The sequence below is a fragment of the Arachis stenosperma genome, chromosome 9 (genome assembly GCF_014773155.1).
Source record: "Arachis stenosperma cultivar V10309 chromosome 9, arast.V10309.gnm1.PFL2, whole genome shotgun sequence".
In the NCBI taxonomy this organism is placed as follows: Eukaryota; Viridiplantae; Streptophyta; class Magnoliopsida; order Fabales; family Fabaceae; genus Arachis; species Arachis stenosperma.
The window spans coordinates 9,785,078-9,811,961 of record NC_080385.1 but is presented as its reverse complement, the minus strand read 5'-3'; the positions used below and the strand labels follow the sequence as shown (position 1 = coordinate 9,811,961).

General features: G+C 36.4%; 2 protein-coding genes across 4 annotated transcripts in view; one reads left to right on the top strand and one right to left on the bottom strand.

Moving 5' to 3' along the window:
• The window catches only part of LOC130950441 (kinesin-like protein NACK1), a 32,460-nt gene extending 10,149 nt beyond the window's left edge, over window positions 1–22,311 (top strand). For 2 of the 3 annotated variants that reach the window (XM_057878931.1, XM_057878929.1), the window contains exons 8-22: window positions 16,911–16,995; window positions 17,647–17,887; window positions 17,981–18,070; window positions 18,178–18,278; window positions 18,416–18,532; window positions 18,691–18,772; window positions 18,852–18,919; window positions 19,019–19,078; window positions 19,171–19,295; window positions 19,484–19,682; window positions 19,785–19,895; window positions 19,981–20,073; window positions 20,300–21,232; window positions 21,319–21,644; window positions 21,731–22,311. In XM_057878931.1, the coding sequence (XP_057734914.1) occupies window positions 17,650–17,887; window positions 17,981–18,070; window positions 18,178–18,278; window positions 18,416–18,532; window positions 18,691–18,772; window positions 18,852–18,919; window positions 19,019–19,078; window positions 19,171–19,295; window positions 19,484–19,682; window positions 19,785–19,895; window positions 19,981–20,073; window positions 20,300–21,232; window positions 21,319–21,644; window positions 21,731–22,058 (2,871 nt within the window). In that variant the 5' untranslated portion in view covers window positions 16,911–16,995; window positions 17,647–17,649 and the 3' untranslated portion in view covers window positions 22,059–22,311. The remainder of the gene's footprint in view (window positions 1–16,910; window positions 16,996–17,646; window positions 17,888–17,980; window positions 18,071–18,177; window positions 18,279–18,415; window positions 18,533–18,690; window positions 18,773–18,851; window positions 18,920–19,018; window positions 19,079–19,170; window positions 19,296–19,483; window positions 19,683–19,784; window positions 19,896–19,980; window positions 20,074–20,299; window positions 21,233–21,318; window positions 21,645–21,730) is intronic. The other variant, XM_057878930.1, reaches the window with a different exon arrangement.
• A 466-nt stretch (window positions 22,312–22,777) lies between these two features.
• Window positions 22,778–23,446, bottom strand: LOC130950809 (non-specific lipid-transfer protein 2-like). The gene has a single exon (XM_057879398.1). The coding sequence runs from the start codon at window positions 23,436–23,438 to the stop codon at window positions 23,079–23,081; it is 360 nt and encodes a 119-aa protein (XP_057735381.1). The 5' UTR covers window positions 23,439–23,446; the 3' UTR covers window positions 22,778–23,078.
• Between the last annotated feature and the right edge of the window lie 3,438 nt (window positions 23,447–26,884).

The window sequence follows — 26,884 nt, the reverse complement described above, 5'->3', positions numbered from 1 at the left end:
TTAGAACAAAGGCTGAGTTTAACTATTGTGTTACTTCAATAATGACCTCTTGCAAGCTTCTTGTGATGAGTATATCATCAACATAGATAAGGCCATAAGTAATTGAAACTTGTTATACAAAAACTGATACATCCAATTTTGTAGCAGTAAATCCTAGGTTTCTCAGAACCATTGAGAGTTTGAAATATCATGCCTTCGAAGCTTATTTCAATCCATACAGTGCCTTAGTAAGCTTGCACACTAGAGTATCATTTCCAATCGTGTAGCCTCGTGGCTACTTCATATAAATATTTTTAGTTAATTCACCATGCAAGAATACATTATTGACATCGAATTGTCTTATAAATCACGATTTAGCTAGAGCCAAGGATTGAACAATTCTAATTGAGGTTGGTTTAACAATTGGGCTATAGGTTTTAATGAAATCAAAACTTGGTCTTTGTGAGAAGTCCTGAGCTACAAGTCTGGCTTTGTGTTTTTGCAAGCTACCATATGTATTATACTTCAATTGGAACACCCATTTACTGTCTATTGTTTCTTTGCCAATTGGGTAAAGACAAGTTTTTAGGTATTGTTCTTTTATAATGCTGCAAATTTAGCATCCGTAGCTTGCTTCCATTTGGGATTTGCTAAAGCGTGATGCACTGTTCGAGGCTCAACACATGCTTGAAATACCTTGAGCTTGTAGATTCCATCTTTTCTTCAAGTAACCATTGGGTGGTTGTTGGTGAATAAAGGCTGAGGTTCACTAGTATTAGTACAAGAAAGAACAATCTCCAAGTCTAAGATTAGAACTGCAATTGGAATATCTGAAGGAGCAATGTGTGTTGGGTGTGAAGTAATTGTTGGGTGTAAAGTAATAGGGCTGGCTATAGAGGTTTGCTGTTGAGTGGTTATAAATTGCATTAATTAAGTGATTGGTGCTATAATTGGCCTAGAGACTAAGGGAGGTTGTGCAAGAATTGGCTGGTGTGGCTTAAGAGGATTTGAAATTGGCTGGCTTATGGTGTGGGAAATTGAGCTTGCAGAAATATTAGGGGTCTCTGAGTCAGCTAAAACTGTGTTGTGGAGGAGGAAATAATGGGAATTCTTGGCATGTAGATGACTTGCTCACTTTGCATTCTTTCTTCAGAATTAGTACCAAAACCAAAACTTACCTCTTTTAAAGGAAATCTACTTTCTTCAAACACCATATTCTTGGGTGATAATCACCTTACCAGAAGTTTTCAAGCACTTGTAGCCTTTGTGATTGGTTTCATACCCAAGAAAGACACTAGGAGAGGACCTAAAGTTTAATTTATTTCTGTTATAAGGTCTTAAGTGAGGGAAGCATAAGCACCCAAAACCCTCAGACTCTCATAAGATGGGCTTTTCCCAAGTAGTTTCTCAGTTGGTGACTTGGTGACACTCCATCCAAGATTGGTGTAAGCGGTATGTTGATTAGTTGAACAGCTGTTGTAATGGCTTCTCCCAAAAACTTGATTGGTAAAGATGTTGGTGCCAACATGGTTAGTCCCATCTCCATTACATGTCGATGCTTTCTTCTAACTGTACCATTATGCTGATCAACATGTGGACAAGAAAACATGTGAACTATTCCCTGCTCCTTTAGCAACTTCTTGCTGATCTTTCTTATATCCGAACTAGCAACTTCTTGTTGTATGCCTAATTTTGTTGTAGAGTTGGCATTGTGGTCTCTCTTGTAATTCACCTCTGCCAAAGCTTGCTCTACCACAGTTCTGGCCATAATTATGTGACCTTCCATAGCCTTGTCCATAACCTTGGGATCTTCTTCTATCACTACTAAGCTGTGACTACTGATTTCTCTCAAAATTCGCATTAGAAGCAAATTATGACTACTGGCCTCTTTCATACTTCATGTCTTGTTTACCGCCTCTAAAAAATATACCTCTTCCTCTAAGACATCCTCTAAAATTCCCTCATTGAACCATGTTTGCTTGAAACTATTCTTGATCACTTTCTTGAGTAGCGAATTGATTGTTGAACCTAGAGTGAGCCATATTTGCTTGAACAAACTCTAGATCAAGATTTCTAAACCTTTCTAACATGTTTTCATGAGCTAGCAACATAGCCTCTAACTCACCAACAGTGATACCTTGTGGTCTTGTCAGCAATGAAGTAAGTAATGGAGCATAATTTTCAGTCAAACCGTGAAGTAGCGCATTCATATGATCACTTTCACTCACTATCTCACCAACTAACACTAGAGCATCAATTGTTCCTTTGATAGAAAGCAAATATTCATTTACTGAGACTCTTATTCAAGTATTGCTCAACCTGTTCTTCAATTGCATCACCTTAGCCTTAGTTTGTGGAAAAAAATTTTCTAACCTATTCCAGATTTGAAATGTGTAGGTGCATCCAACTATTCTTGTAGTAAATTTTGTTGACATTGAATCCAGTAATCACGATTTCAATAGAGCATCTTGCCTTTTTTATCTTTGAAATTTTGGATTAATCTCACCATTCACCAATCTTTGCTGTATTATTTCATTTCCAGATACATGACTTAATAAATCGTTACCTTCAATCATCGCTTCTGCTTGGTATTTCCATTGCAAGAAATTGTTGTTATCAAGTTTCATATAGATCGAAGTTGCGGTGAAACTTGGAAAGCTTCTCGTTGGAACTAAGCCTCAAGAGTTCATCGTATCTACAGAAAGTATTGAACTTGGATCCATCAAACATGTGGGCTCTGATACCATGAAAGGTATTAGAAGATAGTTGAAAACTAGAACTAGTAAAGGGAGCAGAGAAAAAGAGAGTTGAGAGAAAAGATAGCAGAGCCTATAGTTAGCATCTGCATCTGAGTTTCTGAACATTCATTACAAGTTGAACGATAGAGTATAGAAGTTATATATACACAATTGCAAGTGTAATAGAATTGACAACTCATCACTTTAAATGTGGAAGGCGGTTAGGCAGTATAAGTAACATAACTAATGTTCTGAAAATCAAGCCGGACTAACCAGTTCAACCGGGAACTGGTCCCCTAGCCGATTCGGTTGAAGTGAAAAATCGTCTGACAAAAAATTGGTCAAACCAGCGATTAATCAGTGAACCGCTTGAATTGGACGATTTTTTTCGATTTTCAATTTAAAAGAAAAAAAATACATAAACCCTTCCCCCCTCTCTCTCTCTCTCTCTCTCTCTCTCTCTCTCTCTCTCTCTCTCTCTCTCTCTCTCTCTCTCTCTCTCTCTCTCTCTCTCTCTCTCTCTCACACACACACACACACCACCTAGCCCCCCTCTCTCTCTAAGCTCCACACGAAACCCTAGCAGCCTCTTTCTCCAAGACAGCCAGCAGCAGCAGGTAGCGGCCAGTGCTGCCGTTGCCGACGAACTCTTCTCCTAAGCCAACGTCGAGCCCGGCCGCCACGATCCTCTTTTCCTGGATCCCTTCACCTCACATTGCCAAGTATGCTCGAAGCTGCTGTTGGCGTCACCGCCTTTGTCCTCGTCATCGTCGGCCGCCCTAAAATCGTGTCTCTATCCGCATCGTCGATCCCTCTATCTCTCTCGTGCGTCAAGCCTCTGTCTTCGATTGCCTCTGTGCCCGAGCTCACTTTCCCTCTTCCGTCGCCGTCACTTGGCTTCCTCCTTCACCACCGGTCTTCAATTTAATTTTGCTTGTTTTGTACTTTTATTTGGTTTTTTTATTTCTGATTCTGAGTTTGCTCATTTCTGCTTATTTTGAGTTACTAAATTTCTGAATTTGTAAGCCTCCATCCGTCCACTGCTTTAGTTTTATTTTTGGAAGTTAATTGCTATTTTTTTAGATTTAATTATGTTGATTGTTGTATGTTTTTCTGGGTTAATTGTTATTTTTTTATTGCTGTCTTCTGGATTTAATTTCTGTTGATTGCTGTCTTTTATTTTTTAGCTTTTTTTTATTTTGTTAAATTAAATGAATTAATCAATTTTTGTAATTCTATTTTTGTAAATTTTAAATTATATTTTTGTTTTGTTTTTAATTTGTTACTACAGTTTGATTTCATAGTCTATTTATTTGATTTCATATGTTTTTGTAATTCTTTTGTTTATTTCAAATTATGATTCTATTTGTAAATTCAATCGTCAGTGGTTATTACTAATTTGTTGGTTATTAGTTTTGATTATTAGATTATAGATTCTAATTAATTGGTGAATTAAAGTGAAACAAGATGGGTTTAAGATGTATAACAATATGAAAGTGTTGAATTTTCTAAGAGATTTTTATGAGAGATTTGATACTAATTGAATTTTTAATTATTCTGAGTTACTATTTTCTGTCAATGTTATTGCTAATAAGTTAATAATATTGAACTACTGCTTTTGTTAATTTTTATTATTTTGAGTTGTTATTTTTTACCATAATGCTGTTGCTGGTTTTTTAATTTTTTGATTGAGTTAATTTTATTGATGGAATAATTTTTGTTGACTGTATATTAAAGATCTTGAAGCACTTAATTATGATTATGATTTTTTATGATTAGTATTTTTATTTAGTTGAAAACTTGTTTGTCAATGTTGTTTATTTTGGTGGTAGAATATTATGTATTTATTATTTACATGTATTTTGATGTATTTTAGTTATAAATTTTCATGTTTAAAGTTGTTTATTAATTTTTACTGATAAATTATGGACAATTTATTATATAAAAATTTTAAATTTTTTTATTTTTTTAGGTTAGAAATTATTGAGTTTAAATATTTAAAATTATATATTAACTTTTTAATAATTTTATTTAATATTAAATTAAATCGGTCAAACTCCGTTTGAACTCCGGTCAAATTATTAAATCAGTGAACCAGTCATCTCACCAATTTATTGATCGGCTTAGTTTTTGTAACCATATACATAACGAGTAACTTCTATATACTTCTTTAAAAAAAAAAAAAAAGATAAAACAAGAATATTCCAAGTAAGCTCTACGAAAGAAAAAATGAAAACAAAAATTAGTTAGGGTATTATGAATGCTCTTTTTTCCATGATCCAAATTTTGGATGAGTACTACCTATATAGTAGAGGCCAAACTTTTAGAAATTGAATTTTAAGCCTTCCAAAATCTGTCCATTTGCTGCAGATTGTTTGGAGAAATTTGCTTACCGTAGGAATCAACAAGATTGAGACGCGTGTTGCGCGAATAGCTAAATTAATTATATTATATAGTATATATTTAAAATGCTATATTGTGTAGAATTAGTTTAGATACTATGTAAGTTAATATTAAATTTGAAAGCTAATTTGTAAAAAATATTGTTACATTTATTTAGCAATTTATATATGATTTAATATTATTAATGTACTTGAAATCTCTGGTACGGGTTATGAGGTGGATCGGAGACTTGCAACTCAAGGCAGTTGTCGGATCATCTTCTTGGAGCGACAGGAGGTGGTACCTGCAAAGACACTCCAACGCTCAAATTAAAATGGATCTAAGAGGTGTGTGTGTGAGGAATGTGTGAGTACCTGAGGGGCCTCTGACTCCCCTTTATATAGCTGGTGGTAGTTATCTTATCTTATCTGGCTAAGATAAGAAAGGTATTTGAATTTAAATGTTTGGTGGTAGTTATCTCATCTTATCTTATTTGGCTAAGTTAAGAGAGGTATTTGAATTCGAATATTGGTTAGAGATTGTAGGACCAGTTTGGACCGTTAAAAGGAGACCAAACCCCGGATAACCGGGTCGAAAGCCATTCCGGTGTGGGACCCGAGAACCAGATCCATAATAGTTGTCACTAGAGTGAGAGAGTAAGTGTGTTCAGTCTCATCGCTGGAGGAACCTTTTTCTTACTGTTGTGGCTTGACAAGGAGCTCGTTGTTTGGTTTTATATTATTGGGATGCCGTGAGGGGCCTAGAAATGGAGTGACATCATTCTGCACTAATTGGTGGGATGTTGGTGAGTTCGGCTTTTCGCGAGTTGGAAGACTGTCAGCTCATGCTTATTTTGTATGGCCTTTTTGGGCTGTTATTCTGAATTTATTTTGGGCCTCTTGGTAGGCCGATTTCAATACATTACTTATTTAGCTTATTTGAATATCTGTTTTGTTGGCCTCGGAGGTGATCAGTTTCTGGGGGTAGCCGTTTAACTTATTTAAATATCCTTTTTGTTGGCTTCGCAGGTGATCGATTTTTAGGTCACCATTTTTATTATTTGGATATCCGTTCTGTTGGCCTCAGGGCGATCGATCACCGATCCGCCGCTTTTTGTTATTTGGATATCCGTTATGTTATTTAGATATCTGTTTTATTGGCCTCGGGGTGATCAATTCCCAGTCCGTCGTTTTTTGTTATTTGGATATCCATTTTATTATTTAGATATCTGTTCTGTTGGCCTCAGGGTGATCGATCCCTGAGCCGCCGTTTTTTGTTATTTGGATATCCGTTTTGTTATTTGGATATCTGTTTTGTTGGCCTCTGAGTGATCAATCCCTAGGTAGCCGTTTACTTATTTGGATATCCGTTTTGTTGGCCTTGGGGTGATTGATTCCCGGGTGGCCGTTTTACTTATTTGGATATCTATTTTGTTATTTGAATATTCGTTTTGTTAGCGTCACAGTGATTAATCCCTGGGCTGCCTTTTTTGTTATTTGGATATCTGTTTTATTATTTGGATATTTGTTTTGTTGGCCTAGGGGTGATCGACCCTGGGTAGCCGTTTAATTATTTGGATATCTGCTTTGTTATTTGGATATCTGTATTGTTGGCCTCGGGGTAATCGATCACCGAGTAGCCGTTTACTTATTTGGATATCCGTTTTGTTGGCCTCGGGACGATCAATTCCCGGGTCACCATTTTTTATTATTTGAATATCTGTTTTGTTGGCCTCGGGGTGATTGATTCTCGGGTGGCCGATTATATATTTGGATATCCGCTTTGTTATTTGGATATCCATTTTGTTGGCCTCGGATTGATCGATCCCTGGTTAGCAGTTTACTTATTTGGATATCTGCTTTGTTATTTGGATATCCATTTTATTGGCCTCGGGGTGATTGATCCTCGGGTCGTCGGTTTTTGTTATTTGGATATCTGTTTTGTTTTTTTGATATCCAATTCGTTGGCCTCAGAGTGATCGATTTTCAGGTAGCCGTTTACTTATATGGATATCCGTTTTGTTAGCCATGGTGTGATCGATCCCTAGGTAGTCGTTTACTTATTTGGATATCTGCTTTGTTTTTTGGATATTCGTTTTGTTGGCCTCGAGGTGATCGATCCCTAGGTAGCCGTTTACTTACTTGGATATCCGCTTTGTTATTTGGATATCAATTTTGTTGGCCTCGAGGTGATTGATTCCCAGGTCTCCGTTTTTTTTATTTGGATATTCGTTTCGTTAGCCTCAGGGTGATCAATTTCCGAGTAGCTATTTACTTATTTGGATATCTGTTTTGTTATTTGGATATCTGTTTCCTTGGCCTCGGGGTGATCGATTCTCGGGTAGTCGTTTACTTATTTGGATATCCGTTTTGTTGGCCTCGGGATGATCAATCCACGGAGGTAGCCGCGTTTAGTTTGTGCCATTAGATGGGGCAATGCTTTTGAAAAACTAAATTTTATTTTAGATTTGGGCCTCGTTAAAACCTCCCGATGTGGGTAGGAAAGAGTGCCTGATAAGAAAATATGTGATTAAACAACTTAAACAATAAATGAAAGAGAAAAAAGCAAAAAATAAAAGGTAAAGAAATAGTCCTAAACGACCTCGATCTTGTTGCTTTGGAAGGATGTTTCTACGTATAGTAGCGCCGTAAGAAGGTGGCATTCTAGGATTTTAGGAGCTCGGTCACATCTAGTCTTTCGAGCTTGTAGGATCCTTATTCGATTACCATCTTGATTCAGGAGGGAACCTCCCAGTCAGGCATGAGCTTCCCTTCTCCGGGAGTGGGGGAACTGATGTCATTTTTTCGTAAGACGAGGTCTCCTTGTCTGGAGCTCGTCGTACCATGCTGTAATTGTACCTTAGACTTATTCTCTATTTTAGGGCTAGCTTCCGTAGGTGTGCTATTTAATTATGAATGTTAACAAATCTAAAGATGAAATTTAAAGAATAATAAAATTATTAGAAAAACCTGACCCTTAGATTTTATAAATTTTGAAATTTTAAAATTTAATAAAACACAAATTGAATAGTAGAATACAAATTTGAGGTTAGATTTGCATATTTAAAAAAAATAAAAATAAAAACCATCAATCTAAAAATTAGGTTTGTATACTTTAAATTTGACTATCTTTTTTGGTGACTGAAATAAATTAAACAAAGAAAAACAAAATAAACAAAATAAGGAACTGCTTAAATATAGGGACAGTCACATTTAAGACTACTCTTAAACTCCTCCCAAGGTGAAAGAAGTTCCACATGCGAAAGTTGTAACTTCATCGCCATCTTTGCCATAGTATCTGCCACCGTATTTGCATCTCTCATAATCAAACGAAAGTCAACACGCCAATTTCAACGCATGATATCTCTTATTTTGAGCACCAATGGATCAATAAACCCAAAACCATCTTGAGTAACAAGATTAAATGCTTCCACACAATCCGTCTCACAAATAACATCTCGTTGACCCACATCCCAAGTTAAGAGATATCCTCTCCAAATAGCAAACAATTCTCCTTGAAGAATACTATTACTCTCAATCATTCCCAAACACCCCTTTGCCAGCTCCCCTTACAATCTTTAATAACACAAGCAAAACCAACACTCTCATCCGAACCAAAATAACTAGCATCACAATTAATCTTAAAAGTACCAATGCATGGGGGATTCCAAATGTAACACCCTAATATTCAAATCCTTATGCTCGAGTCATAAGTCAATGATATTACGGTGGTACGACTCCCAGGTGGATTTTTAATATATAAATATAGGTAATTTCGAAAGGAGTATTAATCGAGAAGCCTGAAAAGAGTAGAAATAAAATCGCGAAGACGTATCACTCACATTTCGACAACGAAAAGTTAAACTGTGAAGTCGAAAGTGATATACGGACAAGGCATAAAGGAGATTAAGAGATAGATAACAGATAGATATATATAACATAAGTAATAGCCACTAGTCGCGACCCGCGAAGTTTAGGCCGGCTAGGGTACAGTATGAAAGTAGTTGACAACAGTATGTCCTAATCTCTTCCAAAGGAAACACAAGAGCCTCTATAGGCAAGTTCAAAAGAGTTCAATACATAATATAATCTTTTCAAAACAAGGATGGAGAGATTCTAAGCAAAACACAAAGTAGAAAAAATAAAGATCTTCGCCGTCTCTCAGACGAACCACAGTTCACTTTTGAGTACCTGGACCTGTATCTGAAAAACAAGAGATATATACGGAATGAGAACCCCGGGCCCATGGGTTCCCAGTACGGTAAAAGTGCCAAATAAATACAATGCACTGCAATAAAAACTCACTAAGCATCCTAAACTCCTTTTCACCAAGTATCCAGCCTAGATTCTCACTAATCCATAAATAGGCATCTGTCGTAAGGGGATACTAAATCTAGTTCATGTTACACATGTTTCCCAACTCGCTGATTCTTCCACAAATCAGACTCAGAATCATAAGCAAAACCATCACCAGTTGTTCTGCCTCAGCAACTCTATATCAATACATCATACCCTCGCCTGGAGCTAGTGAAATCACATCACTGCATCTACCCAGGGGGCTTAAATTATCTCATTCAAAAATTATCATCATCATGCAATCGCATTATCAATTCATCTCATCAAAAATAGCCCCCAACATCCACCGACACCAACATGAGGGATCTCTCAGTTGTACAAACACAAGCAATACAGACAAGTAATACACAAATAAGGTACAAGTAGAACAAGTAGCACGTAATCAGGTAACATAGCATATATGATATAGAAATCCAAAACAAATAGGCAAACCCAAACAATTCAAACATATGCAAATGATGTATGCCTGTCCTATGGCTAATGATATCATCTGTCGGTTATATAGCCAACCCGACATGTCCTGGTAGCTAACCATTGGACAGAAACACCCCTTGTGGAGCAAGTTGGTTTGAGCTACAACCCCCTTGCTACTACCCGCTCAACCCAGAGCCAGTGGAACAACCACTACTGCGGCTACTACCCAGGCGGGTGTTTAAAAGCTCAACCTGGAGCCAGTGGAACAACCACTACTGCGGTTACTACCCAGGCATCACAATCTCTGACCTGGAGCAAGTGGGACGAACCACAACCCTTGCTACTGCCCAAGTATCTTAAGCATTAATCCGGAGCAAGTGGGACGAACCACAACCCTTGCTACTGCCCAGGTATCTTAAACATTAACCCGGAGCAAGCGGGACGAACCACAACCCTTGCTACTGCCCAGGTATCTCAAACATATATTCATTCAATCTCCATTCATATTATCAATCCTCATTGTTATCAAATCTCAAACATTAACCTGGAGCAAGTGGACAACGCCACTGCCTACTACCCGGGGTTACACATCACATTTCAACATCTTCCATTATTATCCATTTAACACATTCATTCATTAATCATATATGCAATTATTCTCAGCCATAATCAATAATGGCTTTGCCGTGACCCGGCAATAACTCAGCCATCCGGCTCATGGTCCAATCAAGAACCAGCCATTTATCAATAAATATAGCCTTTCGGCTCATGGCATACACGGTACTCCCACCGTCATCCTCCATATCTCATATAATCATCGTTGATCATCATTGATCATAACTTTTCCCCTTGCTTCACTCGCAAGTTACCACATCCCCTAGCTCCTTTCTCATTGCTAGGCATATCATAATGATTTAATACATAAGGGGTGAGATCGGAGGCTTAGAAGTATGAGATTTGGCTTTTAATACTCAAAAATCAACTTTGGGATGAAAACAGGGCCACGCGTACGCGTACTCCACGCGCACGCGTGGATGGCCACAAAACTCATCGGCGCATACGCGCCATTCACGCGGACGCGCAGATTGAAAAATAGACAACGACGCGTACGCGTCAGCCACGCGTACGCGTGGGTACACTTGCGCCCCAGGCACAAGACTGGCACAACTCTGGCACAACTCTCGGGAAAATGGCTGGGCATTGGGTGCAGCGCATCGACGCGCACGCGCACCCCACGCGCACGCGTGGATGGTGCCTTCTCGAAGAATGACGCGTACGCGCCAAGTGCGCCTACGCGTGGAGGGTCATTCTGCTAAAAATTTCTAAGTTAAAAGTTGCAGAAATCACAGATTCAACCCCCAATCTTCCGACGGACATAACTTTCTCATTTTAAATCGTTTTTCACCCGTTCTTCGAACGGCATGGACATCCCGGATCCAATCTCATTTCTAAACAGATTTGGCACAAAACAGAGATCCGTAGTCCAAGTTATGTCCCGTCAAAGTATGCCCAAAAACTATATTTTTCATATAAAACCACAAAGTGCCATTTCCAAACAAGCCATTTTAAACTCTTTTCAAAATCAACCAAAACATGCCAATTTCAACCATTTTTGAAACCAATCAAAATATACCAAAATCAACATCAAGCCTCCTCAACTCATACAATAACACTTTACCACGATTCACAAAACCGCCATATAACCATCTTTACCCATTTCAAGCAAATGGCTAAATTACAAACATATCAACATGTCATACATCCTTCCTCATCTCAATTTCCAATAATACTATTTTCAATCAACCATCATTATACATAATCAATATCATAATCACTATCACGTGGTTTCACCCACAAATCAACCTTAATCATTCCTTAAGCATATATCACAATATATATACCTCTCATGCATCATCATACCATCAAGACATCAATAATCATAATCACATATATGACCACATAATATTTCTCAACCCAAAACCAAACATACCTCATCTACATAATTTCACCCTTCAACTCCTCAAACCTTATTATCCAACAATCAACCCAATCATTCGCATATTCATTATATGAAATTCATCCAATCACTTGTGTCATCCTACAATGCACACATCAACTTACCTCCCTTACCTCTTTCCGGCCTCCGGCCCAAAATTTACGGCCTCCGGCCCAATTTCACAATTTAAATGCATAAACCACAAATTAATACACATTACCCAATACATCAAATTTTCAATACACCAAGCATACAAGGCCACACAATTCTCAATCCAATCATCAACTCACATTACATACCAACTATGCATATTAGCATCAACCATTTACACAATCCAAACTTAATCCTAGGGGCATCTAGCCTAGGAATTCTCATCACACCACACGGTACTTAAATGAAACTTAAACCGTACCTCTTGTAGCCAAATCAATTGAGCCTCTTCTTTGGAAGTCTCCACCAACCTTAGCCCCAAGCCTCACTAAAGCTACTCAAGCAACACCAATCTCCCAACTGTGCACCAAAACTATCAAATGCACTAACATAACCAATATTACATACATATATCAACCTAGGGCTCATAAGAATGACAAATCACAAGGGTTTGAGCACTTCTTACCTCAGCCCATGTGAAGTAGGGATAGAACTCACTTAGAATCCATGTTGGAGTATCCCTAAACACCCAAAATTACAAGATTTCAATTCTCAAAAACGTGTAACAGTGGGGAATTTCAAAAACTGGGTAGAGATGAATGGAATACTCACCACAAAACTCAGATAGAAATGTAGAGGATGAGAAGAGCGACGCGTGGCCATAAACGGCTCGTCAATCGGAGCTCCGTAGCTCAAGTTATGGTGGTTTGAAGATCAAAGAGAGTTAGGTTTTCTCTCTTCTCTTCTCTCTTCTCTATTTCAGCGCCCCAACCTCTCTTTTAGGGTAAAATGAGCTGAAATGCTCATAACTAATGTTTATATATGTTGGGTCTTGGGCCCACTTAGGCCCAGTTCACTTATTTTTGTCTGTTGGCCCAATTTTGGACCAAAACATTTAAGATTAGCGCTTTAAATCGCACTTCAAATATTTCTACCTCCCCTAATTATAATTCCTCATTTCTTAATCTTATTTACTCATAATCAATTTTCTCAGCTGCAGTACCAGACAGGTCTCAGCCGGTACTGCCGATCAAAATTCCACTGCGCGCTTTTACGCAGAAAACTATGTCTTCCGACTCGGAAAAATTCACTGAATCCAAATATCATATTGAAATCATCAAATTCAAATTGCCAAATCTTCCAACCATATTCGCTCCTATTTAACTTATTATTTAACTAATTTCGGTTAGACCGGATATTACACCAAAAACCATTTTGAGTAGAGGGAATGGACATACGTTGTAATTCAAAAATATTCCTAAGCTCCTTTTCTGAAGTTAATGTCAGACAAATTACTTTTTTCGAAGGCCAAGTTTCATGGGGATTAAAGATGTCATTATTCCTTGCTCGCCATATCCACCAAAATCCCGAAAAGAACTTGAACGGATGCTCTCTGTTATGATACAAGAACCAGCTCTTCAAATCCAAAGGATGACAAGAAATATCCAACCTATGCCAGACAACCTGAGCTTTTAGACAATCCCGAATACAATGTAAAACCGATTCCTGGCTACATCTTGGACACCTATCCGATGATGACATCCCTCTTCTAAAGCGAAAACTTGAAGTAGGAAGAGCCTCCTTAAGACACAACCAAGCCAAAAACTTATGCTTTTCTGGAACAAGCTGAGGCCAAAGCCAAAGCCAATTCTCCCGCTCCTTCCAACCAAACAGCTGCTTACACAACCACAAGTAACCATTGCGTGAGTCATAGACTTTGGCAGCAGACCCACTCCAATACCAACCCACTTCCGGACCTGCTTGTTCATCTGGATTGTAAGAGAGAATATTACTTTTCAGATTTTGAGATAAAGGAGAATAAAGAGTATCCAAATGCCACCTACCAACCGACCAAATATCCTGTATCCGGAGATTCGAATCAGAAATGTGAACATAATTCATCTCATTAGATAACCGTTCTTCTCTCTTCCAGCTAGAAAACCAAAAATTCTGGTTCAAATCTCCAATACACCAAGCAAACCCATCCTTCAACACTTCCCAAGCCTTGCAAAGACACCTCCAAATGGGAGAGTCCTTGTTCTTAGGATAACTAAAACAGTCATATAGAGATGATCGGTATTTGGCATCCAACAATTGGACCCATAGCTTGTTTGGCTGTTGGAAAAAAGTCCAAACTAGCTTCCCAAGAAGAGCAATATTTACACAATAAGTATCTCTAATCCCCAAACCTCCATATTTTTTTGGAGTAACCAGTACCTTCCAACTAACAAGATTCAATCCTCTTCCATCAACTTGTCCTTTCCAAAGAAAATTCCTCATCATAGACTCCAATTTACTAATGATTCCTTTGGGAAAAATAGAGACCTGCATCTGGTACGTGGGAATAGCGGCGGCAATAGAATTAACCAAGCAGAGTCTACCAGTCTGATTGAGTAAACTCCCTTTCCAGCTTGCTAGCCTATTCCGAATCTTATCCAGGACACCATCGAAAGCTGAACGAGTCACCCTAGAATGGCTAAGGGTAACTCCAAGATACTTGCCCAAGTTCTGGACAAATCTGATAGAGGATACCCCAGTGAAAACCTCTTTCCTTGTTGCAGAGACATTCTTGGAACAAAGAGCTTTAGACTTCTCCACATTAATCTTCATCCCAGATGCTTTGCAAAAAGTCTCTAAAACCAACATCATATTTTGCACTTGTCTCTTTGTAGCTTTACAGAATAGAAGCAAGTCATCCGCAAACATTAAGTTGGATATTCTTGGTCCTCCTCTAGAAATAGCAACCGGCTCCCACAAGCCCAAATCAACCTGGTGACTAATAAAGCATGCCAATCGCTCCATACACAACACAAAAAGATAGGATGACATAGGGTCTCCTTGTCTAAGGCCTCGGCTAGGAGTAAAGCCATTCAGACGATTCCCATTCCAAAGAATAGATAAGGAAGAAGCAGTGACATAATTCATAATCAAATTAAGTGTAGGAATAGAAAAACCAAAGCTCTTAAGGGTATGAGCTAAAAACCTCCAGTCAACTTTGTCATAAGCTTTCTCCAGATCAATCTTAAAGGCCAATATACCTTTCTTTGATTTATTCTTCTTCATAAAGTGGAGGACTTCTTTAGCAATAATGATGTTGTCTGGAGTTTCTCGTCCCGGAATAAATCCTCCTTGAAGCGGGCCAACAATCTCCGCAAGATAAGGACGAAACCTATTAACAAGGACTTTCGTGATGATCTTGTAAACTACATTGCAGAGACTAATCGGTCTGAAATCTTTCATAGATACCGATGATTCAACCTTTGGAATAAGAACCAGTAAAGTCTCCAACATTCTCGGATTAAGAGTAACACCGGAGAATGCCTGCTTAACCATCTTCCAAACATCAAGACCAATAATCTCCCAATATTCTTTGAAGAAGAAAGCTTGAAACCCATCAGGACCCGGAGCTTTAAAAGAGTTCATGTGAAAAATAGCTGTTCTGACTCCCTCCATAGTAACTAGTGCCGTAAGATTATTGCAAGCTTCCTCATTCAGAGAAGGAAGAGGCACATCACCAAGGCAACCCAAATCAACATCATCCAAATGACAGAATAAGCTTTTATAGAAAGACTCTGCTTCTTGACTCAGAACCTCTGGATCAGTTTCCCACACTCCATCCTTGAGAAAAAGGCCATGAATCTTATTATGCTTCCTTCGCGCAAGAGTTTGAATATGAAAGAATCTTGTATTTCTATCCCCGAACCTTACCCACTGCTCTCTGGACTTTTGGAACCACATAAGCTCTTCTTGCACTAGAGTATTATTATAATCATCAAGCAACTGTTGCTCTTTCTGACGCAAATAAATACTATTCACCACTTCCAAACGCTTTTGTAAATAATTAATCTGCTGCTCTAATTCACATTTCTTAACAAAAATATTACTAAATACCTTCGAGTTAAACTCTAGTGAATTCTTCTGTTCTTCCGAAAGCTTGCCATGAATCCCTCTATTACTAGACCACCATGACTGGTTCACAATATCCCTATACCCAGGATGAGTAACCCAAGCAGCAACAAATCGGAAAGGTCGATTCCCTTTAGGCTGAGGACGACATTTACAACGCACCAGAATAAGGCAATGATCAGACTGAAGCCTATTTAAAACTTCTGCATAAGCCTCTGGAAAGACAGATAACCAACTACTATTTATACAGACTCGATCAAGTTTTTTTGCCACGTCAACATAATTTTTCACCCTCCCGTATCAAGAAAATCGCCTCCCAATAGTCTTCAAATCAAACAAACCACTATCCCCTAATAAAGTAGTAAACATGTCTGCTCTTTGTTAAATTTGACCATCTGATTTATTAATAATATATTAAATCTCAATATCGTTGAAAAATAGAATTATTTGTCCAATATTAAAATTAAAAGTGGCAAACACTCTCCCTTTCCTTTTTGTCCTATTTTTCCACGGAAGAAGTTAAGTTGTCTAAATCTGAGAAAGAAATAAAAAAATTATTTAATTATCATGTAAGAGCTAAAAGAAACACGAAAACGTTAGTATTTGAAACCGCAGGGTCCCACTCCATCTGTGTCTGACCGTCATTGATTGATTACCTGGCGAATGAAAACGTTAGAGGTTAGACGAAAGCATAATTAACACTAATTAATAATTAAATTCTTTAATCTTTTTTTTGGTGACATTAAATTCTTTAATCTGATAACATTAAATATATACTTAAATAAACCAAATATAGTGAGAAACTAGCCGTTAGAGTTATCGCCAAATTGAAATGAAGTAGTCGCGTCGAACACACACTCCAATGCCATTTCCATTCACATCATTTTCATTCTCATCTTCACCACACAAACAGCGATTGCGCTTCAAAACCCCTAAATTATTTCCCTTTCACTCTTCTTCTTCGAAGATTCTCCCCATTTCTCTACCTAGATTCTTGCCCTAATTGGCTGCTACGAGGCTTTGCACTCTTTCGATTGAAGAAAATTACTCAACTTGTGATCCAACAGAGGTTGATGTGAGTGTTGTGCTCGCGTTTCCTTATTTATTTGCTGAATTACTGGATTTTATTATTTGTTGATGGAGTTGTTTCCATAATTTTACTTTCCTATTTTGCTTGGTTTATGCTTAAATTAATGTAAAAGTTGAATTAACACTCTGATCATAGAATCTTCCCTTTTCCGAGTTTAGTCCTTAGTATGAAATTTTCCTACTTGTTTCTGTCTTTTATTTACTTATTTAAAGTTTTTTTAGATAATTTCTTTTAAAAGTAAATTTATGCGACTTGTTGATGGAGTTATCTTTTTAGAAAAGGGCTTAAAAACTCATTTGCATTTGAGTTTTGAGCATGCTTCAGTGAACCAGTCCTATATTATTGTCATATATCATATATTTTAATTTGAAATTTTAGGTTCTGTCGATTTCAGTTTGTTTTTTACTTCAGTAAAATAGTTTTTTAATTTTAGTAGAGTTGAAATTTTATGCTTACAGTTTTATAATATGGACACAATTTATAGGACAAGATTGCTTGAACTTGTGTATAAAGTTATCAACTAAGAGTGTATAAATTATCTACTCATGATTTTTAGTGTAAAGTGCATCATGGTCACTTTAGCCCAAAATAATCGTGTCCATATTTCTGATAATTTCATAACTATGATTTATCTAGAAGATGACTATCAAAGCACCTGGAACACCAGCTTCAAAGATAGATAGGACACCGGTATCAACCCCAGGAGGGCCTAGAGCCAGAGAGGAGAAGATTGTAGTTACTGTAAGGCTAAGGCCTTTAAACAGAAAAGAACAATTGGCTAAGGATCAGGTGGCATGGGATTGCATTGATGATTTTACGATTGTGTATAAACCGCCCGCAAATGAACGTGCTGCTCAACCAGCATCGTTTACCTTTGGTATTAGACAAATTCAAACTTTCCTTCATAATTTAATGTCTTCACTTTATTTATTTATTAGTATTATTTATTTTCGTCAATGTGTTCTTGTAGACAAAGTTTTTGGTCCTGCTTGTTTAACCGAGGCAGTGTACGAAGAAGGGGTAAAGAATGTGGCTTTATCTGCATTGATGGGCATTAATGGTAATGTATTTAATTTTTGTAGCTTTATGCCCTGATCACCCTGGTAACTTGTGCCTCTGCTAGTGACCTGTGAATGACCAAATAGATTGCATGCATATTTGTTGCAGCAACTATTTTTGCTTATGGACAAACTAGCAGTGGAAAGACGTATACAATGAGAGGAATAACAGAGAAGGCTGTCAATGATATTTATAAGCACATAATGAGTGTAAGTTTCTCCAAAGATTCAATCTGGTACTTAATCCATATACATTGGTCTGTAGATTTGCTTTTTTATTATTTCAGCGAAACATTTTGTGTCTATTTCTAATTTATTACTAATCTTTTCAATCTGCATCATTACAGACCACAGAAAGAGATTTCACCATAAAAATATCTGGACTAGAAATTTACAATGAGAATGTTAGGGACTTGTTAAATTCAGAATCTGGTCGCAATCTGAAGCTTCTAGATGATCCTGAGGTAACCTCTAAGTTTTTTATTTTAAGCATTTAATGCAGTAGCTTCTCTTCCTGAATTTGGAGTTTCATATTTTAATATTATTTAATTTAATAAGCAAGTTCAGTAGCTTCTGTTTTAAGAATTTTGAATAACATCTTGATGTGCGTCACATGATGTAGAAAGGTACTGTTGTTGAGAAATTAGTTGAAGAAACAGCAAAAGACGATAAGCATTTGAGACATTTGATCTCTATTTGTGAAGGTAGGAGACTCTCGTAGGTAAACTTGGCCCTCTGTTTCCTTATTCTTATTCAAATAAATTAACATCTGTTGTTTGGCAGCTCAAAGGCAAGTTGGTGAAACTGCTCTAAATGATACCAGTTCGCGGAGTCACCAGATAATAAGACTGGTAAGTCACACAATTACTTGCTGAACACACAGAACCATTTTTTTTTCCTCTTTAATTTGGCTTAGCTCATTTATGTTTTTATTTTACTGTACACTACAGACAATTCAAAGTACTCTTCGAGAAAATGCAGATTGTGTGAGATCCTTTGTTGCAACTCTGGTAATCATAACTTCCCACATATCTTCTTTCGGATTGTCGAGAGAAAGTCAAAGCGTATATTGACTGACTAGAACTTATGTGAATGAGTGCAGAACTTTGTTGATCTGGCTGGAAGTGAGAGGGCTGCACAAACTCATGCTGATGGCACAAGGCTCAGAGAAGGTTGCCATATTAACCTCAGCTTGATGACTCTTACAACTGTAATCAGAAAGCTAAGGTCAGAATCTATCTCTTGTTTTAATGATGGAATATATATTATTCTAGTGGTGAGGAGTAAGAACAATATCAACAGGAATGTTATTGGGCTGTTATAAGATAGTAGGAAAAGTGATCAATTACAATTAAACATGTTAATGTCAGATTTCACCTTCTTATGATAAACTGATTTCATATGATTGTGTGCAGTGTTGGGAAAAGAAGTGGTCATATACCTTATAGAGATTCAAAGCTCACACGTATATTGCAACACTCACTTGGTGGGAATGCACGCACTGCCATTATATGTACTTTGAGTCCAGCACTAAGCCACGTAGAGCAATCTCGGAACACTCTCTACTTTGCTACTAGAGCAAAGGAAGTAACAAACAATGCTCAAGTTAACATGGTAAGTACTGATTCTTGATCACCTTGATGGTTTTTTACTTTATCTAATTTTCAGCTTTGTGAAACAAGGATTGACGTCATTCTTTTCAAATGCTCTACCTAGGTTGTTTCAGACAAACAACTTGTTAAACATTTGCAAAAGGAAGTGGCAAGGCTGGAGGCAGAGCTGCGCACTCCTGATCCCGCTAAAGAAAAGGATTGGAAAATTCAACAGGTAAGTTGAGAAAAAATAAGATGTTAGGAACAAATAGATACCGTGTTACCGTAGTACTGAATCTTGTTGGCTAATAATGTCCCAGATGGAAATGGAAATCGAAGAGCTGAGGCGCCAGAGAGATCTAGCTCAATCTCAGGTTGCAGAGTTACGCAAAAAGCTTCAGGATGACCAGCAGGTAGGTCTCTATCCCTCACACATGTTATATGAGCTGAAGTCTAATAGCAAAATATAGTTAGTTAATTGTAGCTGTAACTGTATTAGTTAGGTAATTCCTATAATTACACACACACACACATGTAACAACAGTACAACACCCAATTAGACTTCAGCTCATGTAACAACACACAAACACCCCCCCCAATTAATTCATTTCAATTGAGTTAACATCTTTTGCATCCCAGGTCTCAATCCCACCTGAATCACCACATTTACCAGTCAAGAAGTGTCTCTCATTCGCTGGAGCACTATCATCTCCAAAACCAGAGCGAAGAAGCACAACACTAAGACAGTCCATGAGGCAATCATCTACTGCTCCTTTTACCCTTATGCATGAAATTCGAAAACTTGAGCACCTTCAGGAGCAGCTTGGTGAAGAAGCCAATAGAGCTTTGGAAGTATTACAAAAGGAAGTTGCATGCCATAGACTAGGTAACCAAGATGCAGCTGAGACAATTGCCAAGCTTCAAGCAGAAATAAGGGAGATGCGTGCTGTTAGGTCTGCACCCAAGGAGGTTGAAGTTGGAAACATGGTTTCTGTAAACAAGAGTGTAAGTGCTAATCTCAAGGAAGAGATCACCCGACTTCATTCACAGGGCAGCACCATTGCAAATCTTGAACAACAGCTTGAAAATGTTCAAAGGTCCATAGACAAACTTGTGATGTCTCTCCCAAACAATTTTCAACAGTTAACCAGTGAGGCTTCCCCAAAGCACAAAAAGGAACACAAAAAGAAAAAGTTGCTTCCTTTGACTTCAAGTAGTGCTGCCAATCGCCAAAACTTCATAAGATCTCCATGTTCACCGTTATCAACTACTGAGCAAGTATTGGAATCTGATATTGAAAATAAAGCCCCTGAGAATGATGATATTGTTTCTATTGAGACTCTGCCAGAGTCCGAAAAGGAGACTCCATCAAAAAGTGGAGAAAGTGGATGTATTGAGTCAAAGGAAAATGCTCCGGGTTATAGGCGCTCGAGTTCAGTAAACATGAAGAAAATGCAGAAAATGTTTCAGAATGCAGCAGAGGAGAATGTAAGAAGTATCAGAGCATATGTTACAGAATTGAAAGAACGTGTAGCCAAACTGCAGTACCAAAAGCAGTTACTTGTTTGCCAGGTATGTATCTACACATGCATTATACACATGCTAAAACGTTATTAGCTTTTTCACTCATGTCATATCTTTGCATCCATTTTCTTTAGGTGCTTGAGCTTGAGGCAAATGAAGCAAATGGCCACAACATAGAAAATGAAGAGTACACATGTGAAACAGAGGAACCGCACGTTCCCTGGCAAATTACTTTTAGGGAGCAGCGGCAGCAGATTCTTGACTTGTGGCATTTATGTCATGTCTCCATTATTCATAGGACCCAGTTTTATTTATTATTCAAAGGAGACCCAGCTGATCAAATATACATTGAAGTTGAGCTCAGGAGACTGACATGGTTGCAACAACATTTAGCAGAACTTGGGAATGCAAGCCCAGCTCCTCGTGCTGGAGATGAACCTATAATCTCATTGTCATCAAGGTCCTCTTTCTCTCTGTGTATTTAACCTGTTTTCAAATGACTTATGGATAAGAATTTTATATTTAATATAATTTTACAATGTGCAGTATGAGAGCCTTGCGACGAGAAAGAGAATTCCTCGCCAAGAGATTGACGACTCGTTTAACGCTGGAGGAGAGGGAAGCATTGTATATTAAATGGGATGTCCCAGTTGATGGGAAGCAGAGGAAGATGCAATTTGTCAGCAAGCTTTGGACAGATCCTCATGATCAAGTGCATGTACAAGAGAGTGCTGAGATAGTTGCAAAGCTTGTGGGTTTCTCTACAGGGGGAAACTTGTCAAAGGAGATGTTTGAGCTGAACTTTGTCCTTCCATCTGATAAGAGGCCATGGATGATGGGCTGGAATCAAATAACAAATCTCCTTAACCTGTAACATATTCTAAGTTTGTAAATGTACATGACATTAATTTTTGGTACCCTTACTCAATCACAATTGATTATTTTGGACATTTTTTCTGCAATAAACCAATCCAATTCCACTGGATTTCCTATTTACATAAAGAATGTCTTCGATATGAATATCGCAGCTTTGGTGAGATTTATGTCATATTAGTAGTTCTGATTTTATTTGTATCATGTGTTCTGTGTTTATATTTATCCAACACGTTGAGACTTCTCACAAAAACTGTAAGGACCATCCAATTCGTCTGAATATGAAACCTTTTATCTGTTCTGTACATACTATATGAATGATTTGGTTTTAATGATTTATTTTTGGCCCATGAAACTAATTCAGCTTATCTTCAATTAGCAGAATTTCATGACAGAGTAATTGTGATGTTGTTTCAAATTTTCCGTAGTATAAGACGAACCACTTTCACTTGAACTTTATGCGTTGATTTCCTCTGTTGATTTTGGTGGTAGTGCCCAACAGAAGCCAGCAAAGTATGTCATTTTACAGACGTGGCAACTCATAAGGCAAACTGAACGGTGAGCAATTATCCATTTGTTATCATGCAAACATGGCTTGTATTTATTTATTTCTAGTATTCACAAGTAACATCCTTTGCCTAACCAAAAGAAACCAAATCAAAAGTTCACCAGAGGGACTATAAGCTGCAAGAGAGTGAGTGAGAGAAAGAGTTTGTGTCACAAAGTAAACATGATCTGAGACTGCTTCAAAATATAAATACATATCTTTTTTGAAACCACTAATGTAAAGATAAGAACACACCAAAGGAACATGACATGAAACCACAGCATCACATCCATTACTACTAGTGCTTTCACTCTCTACTAATAAAACCATACATAGATGATGATAGACCAATCACACCAAATAACACACTACTTGTATTTTACCCCTTAACTCTCTAACCACAAACATGAAGCATCAAAGATGCACACTGCATGCAGGCAGAGAAATATGAACCTCTTTCAAGGTCTAAACACTTCAGCACCTTGGGAATGGAGTTCCACAAGTGCTGGCAACTCTCCTTGCATTAGGAGAGTCAACAAACTTCTTGAGATTAGGGTTCCTAACATATTGGCAGAGGCAGGGCTTCTGTTCCCTGATCTTAGAGCAGCATAGACTTGATGGAGGGTTTGAAGTGGTGATTGCACTCACACAAGGACTCAGTTGTACAGGGCTGCATGTTACTGCCATTGAAACTTGAACTTCAGCAAGAAGCAACACCATCATGGTGCACAAGGCAATGTGCGATGCCTTCATTTTTCTTCCTTGTGTAAAAGGGTGAGGGAGTGTGTGAGAATGAGAGGGTATGTGAACTGAATGCTTTCTGTTTTGATGCATTTTGGATTCAGTTTCACACCCTATTTATACTGTGATCTCAGTGGAAAAGCAAAGAGAAAATATGTGGACTAAGGAGTGTGAGAGTGTAGGTTGAAAGTAAGTGTGATGAGGGAAAGTGAAATTCTTGATTGGCCCACTCAAAATTCTACTAATGATTTCACGCAGCTGTAAATACTTCTATTAAGTAAATTACTAAATTTTTCTTCAAAAAAGAAGTTAGGATTAAATTTAATTTGGGCAATTTCTTTTAATGCTTCTTATCTAAATTACTTTTTTCCAGCAGAGTTGGAATTTTTGAGATGTTATGAACGCATGACATGCCCTATCTTAGATAGGTTTATTTTCGTGTTATAAATTTGCTAAATTTATAATTAAATTCTTACTGTTTAAAAATATTAAATATATAATTGAGTCTTTATAATAGGTAAAAATATTAATTAGATCATTTATAATAATTTTTTTTAGAAAATACAACAATTTTTTAATATATGTTTTTAGAACATTCTACGATTCATTCTACTATTTTAAACACAAAACAAATATTTTTAAAAAGTATTTTGTAATCTTTTAATAAGAAAATTAACAAAAAAACTAATTAAAAATTGGATGAAGCACTTAGTCCTTTTGGATAATGCCCCCAAAGTATGGTACTATCACATTGAACCTTTCGGTGGAGCTTGAATTCATTGTCAAACGAATTGCTACAGCCAAGGTTGAATTGTTGAAGCTGAAGCCAAAGTCATTTTCTTGTAATGATTTCCTTTCTTACTGTTACTTTGTTGGACAAAACTTAAATCTCTAAATCCCCCCCAAAATATGCGGAGTAAAATATTAGAAAAACTCAGTCAAAGATGTTGCTAAGTGGCCTCATTGCTCAATATGAAGTTCCAGTCTATATGGACCAGTTTATTCTAAATTTACTTTTCACTCATATAAAATGTTGTAGCTTATTTTAATGGGAATTAGAACATTTATCTCCCTTTTAAGAAAATAAAAATAAAAATAGTTTAAACAATACTGAATTAATAATTTCATTATGAGTGTAATTTTAATGTATTAATAGTGTATAATGTTTTACTATGTCGTACAAATATATCTTTTTTTATGATCATTCACGCGGTCAATGTGAAAAGTAGTTATTTTCATTGATATGACATTATATAATTGAATGCAATGTATCAAAATTAAATTCTTTTATTATTATATAAATATATTTCCCATTTTCCAATTTGTATATAGCAGTGTATGAATAAGGGCAGTGATGAGCCACATTCCCTGATGTGATACCTGGCTTTCGGTGATGTTGATGTGAGTATTCTTTTACATCCAACAATTGTTCTTTTACCATATGGCCACATGCTCTCTTATGATTAATATAACAACACGCACTGGGATATTCATGATCATGACATGGACTCTATAATCACTACTACCTATCATCATCATCATCATAGTATTGCAATTATATTGTATGATTCATTTCCAATGTGAAAATTCTTTTGAAGGATCAAGCCAATTGAGAGAGCAATCTTTCAATTGAGAAATATATTTGATTACTTTGATCACCACTAGATTAGCGTGATTTAAAAAAATAAAGGCATGCATTATAAACAAGCATTTTTGAATTATCCAAAGGAAATTCCTATATGACCAAATATTTAACTAAAAAAATAAGAAATGTTATTGACCTTAATTACACATTTATTGTCTGCAGTATAAAGTGTTGTGTAAGTTTAAGATTCTCTTAGAATTGGTAAAAGGGTGGGGATTAGATTTGCTATTTTGAATGTGAACTTTTGTCTAAAGAAAAGTTGAAAACTACAAAGTGGGGGACTAGTCACATTGCAAAGAATAATGTGCATTGTTTTTGCCTTTGTAGGCGCATGATCTTTGGAAAAATTTTGTTTTAGTTCAGATTTGTTGCAATGATCATTGATCTCTTGTGTCAGTGGAAGACAAAGCAAATTACCAATCCCATTTTTCCTTGTAAAAGAGAGGCTTTCTTCTCCTTTTTTTTTTAACCCTTCATTTTTCTTCTTTCTCAATGTGGTTCTTTACAAGGGTGTTAGAGAAGAGATTGTGTAGGAAAATGAAGAAACAAAAATGACGAACAGTTTCCTTATTCATTTTCATTTGAGACTTGGCTACATGAACAAGTCAAAGTGATTGGATGATGCTAATATGAGTTCCACTTGTCTCTGTAATTTCACCAATTATATGGTGCCTAAATTTTGATTTTTTAAAAATTATTTATTTTTATATCTTTTAAATTAATATTGATTTTTAATATTTTTAGTAATTAAACACCACTTTTTACGCAATACAGCATTCATCTTGTAACTTATCTTTTTCATTATTTAAAATGAACATTTAGAAATCATTAGAATTTAATTTTTATGTAAATATAAAAGAATTTTATACAGATATCGAATTATACTCACTGTAAAATGAATTATTTAGATGTTATTATTTTGGGAGTTATTATCTAAATATATATTTTGATTAGATGAAATCTGCGACAATGCTGATACAATAGATTAGATTTATTCTCTAACAACTCTGCAGACTGCAATGTCTTCAAAAAAAACATAGCTTAAGAATTTATTTTTTACTTTATGATCTTCTAAGTTTTTTTTTCTTTCTTTTATTATGTATACTAAAAATTAAAAATATAATTTAATTGGATAAACGTGTAAAATTATTTATAATATCAAAATTATACTCTTTCTCAAATCATTTTAAAAATATAATTTTTCTTTTATGAATGTACTTGTTCTTAGCATTCTATTTTTTAATTAAACTGCAAAAGACCATATTAAGTTATTAACATATAACAAATGTGACACACTTTAGGCACGCCAAGCAATAATAATCATCAGAAATCTTCCACAATAATTCATTAGCGGAAAGCAAAAGAGAGATAGAATTTGGCGTGAATTCACGCATATAATCATTAATTCTACTTCTATATTTTCTAAGTCAAAATAAAAGAGGCTGTATTTTGGTTAAAAAAAGTTAAGTGCTTTGCTATCATGAATTGTGTAGGGCCTTTAAAATCATGATACCTTGAACCTTTTTTAATCTTCATGCTCACTTGATATCATTGATGATTTATCATTGCTAACATCAGTCAATTTTTTCCTAGAGAGTGGAAGTGTGCTGAGCAATGATATGCTCACATATCAATCTTCTCTAGTAACTAACATTTAGTTCTCTCTTATCAAGCAACCAGCACCAGCATATCCAACTTTAATTTTTTTTTTCTCAAGATTCATGTCCCTTCAATTTCTTTTTTATTTTATTCAGGGTCTTATTTCATTGTACAAAAAAATTACATAAATTTTTAATAATGTTAACATATTAGTAAAAGTGAATTATTGAACCTTTCATAATGTTTTATTGAATAATAATATAAAATTCTTTTATATAAAGCCGAGATAAAAAAA

Coding starts and splice junctions, on each gene's coding strand:
- LOC130950809 (XM_057879398.1), bottom strand. CDS start 23,438: ATGCATCAAAACAGAAAGCATTCAGTTCACATACCCTCTCATTCTCAC.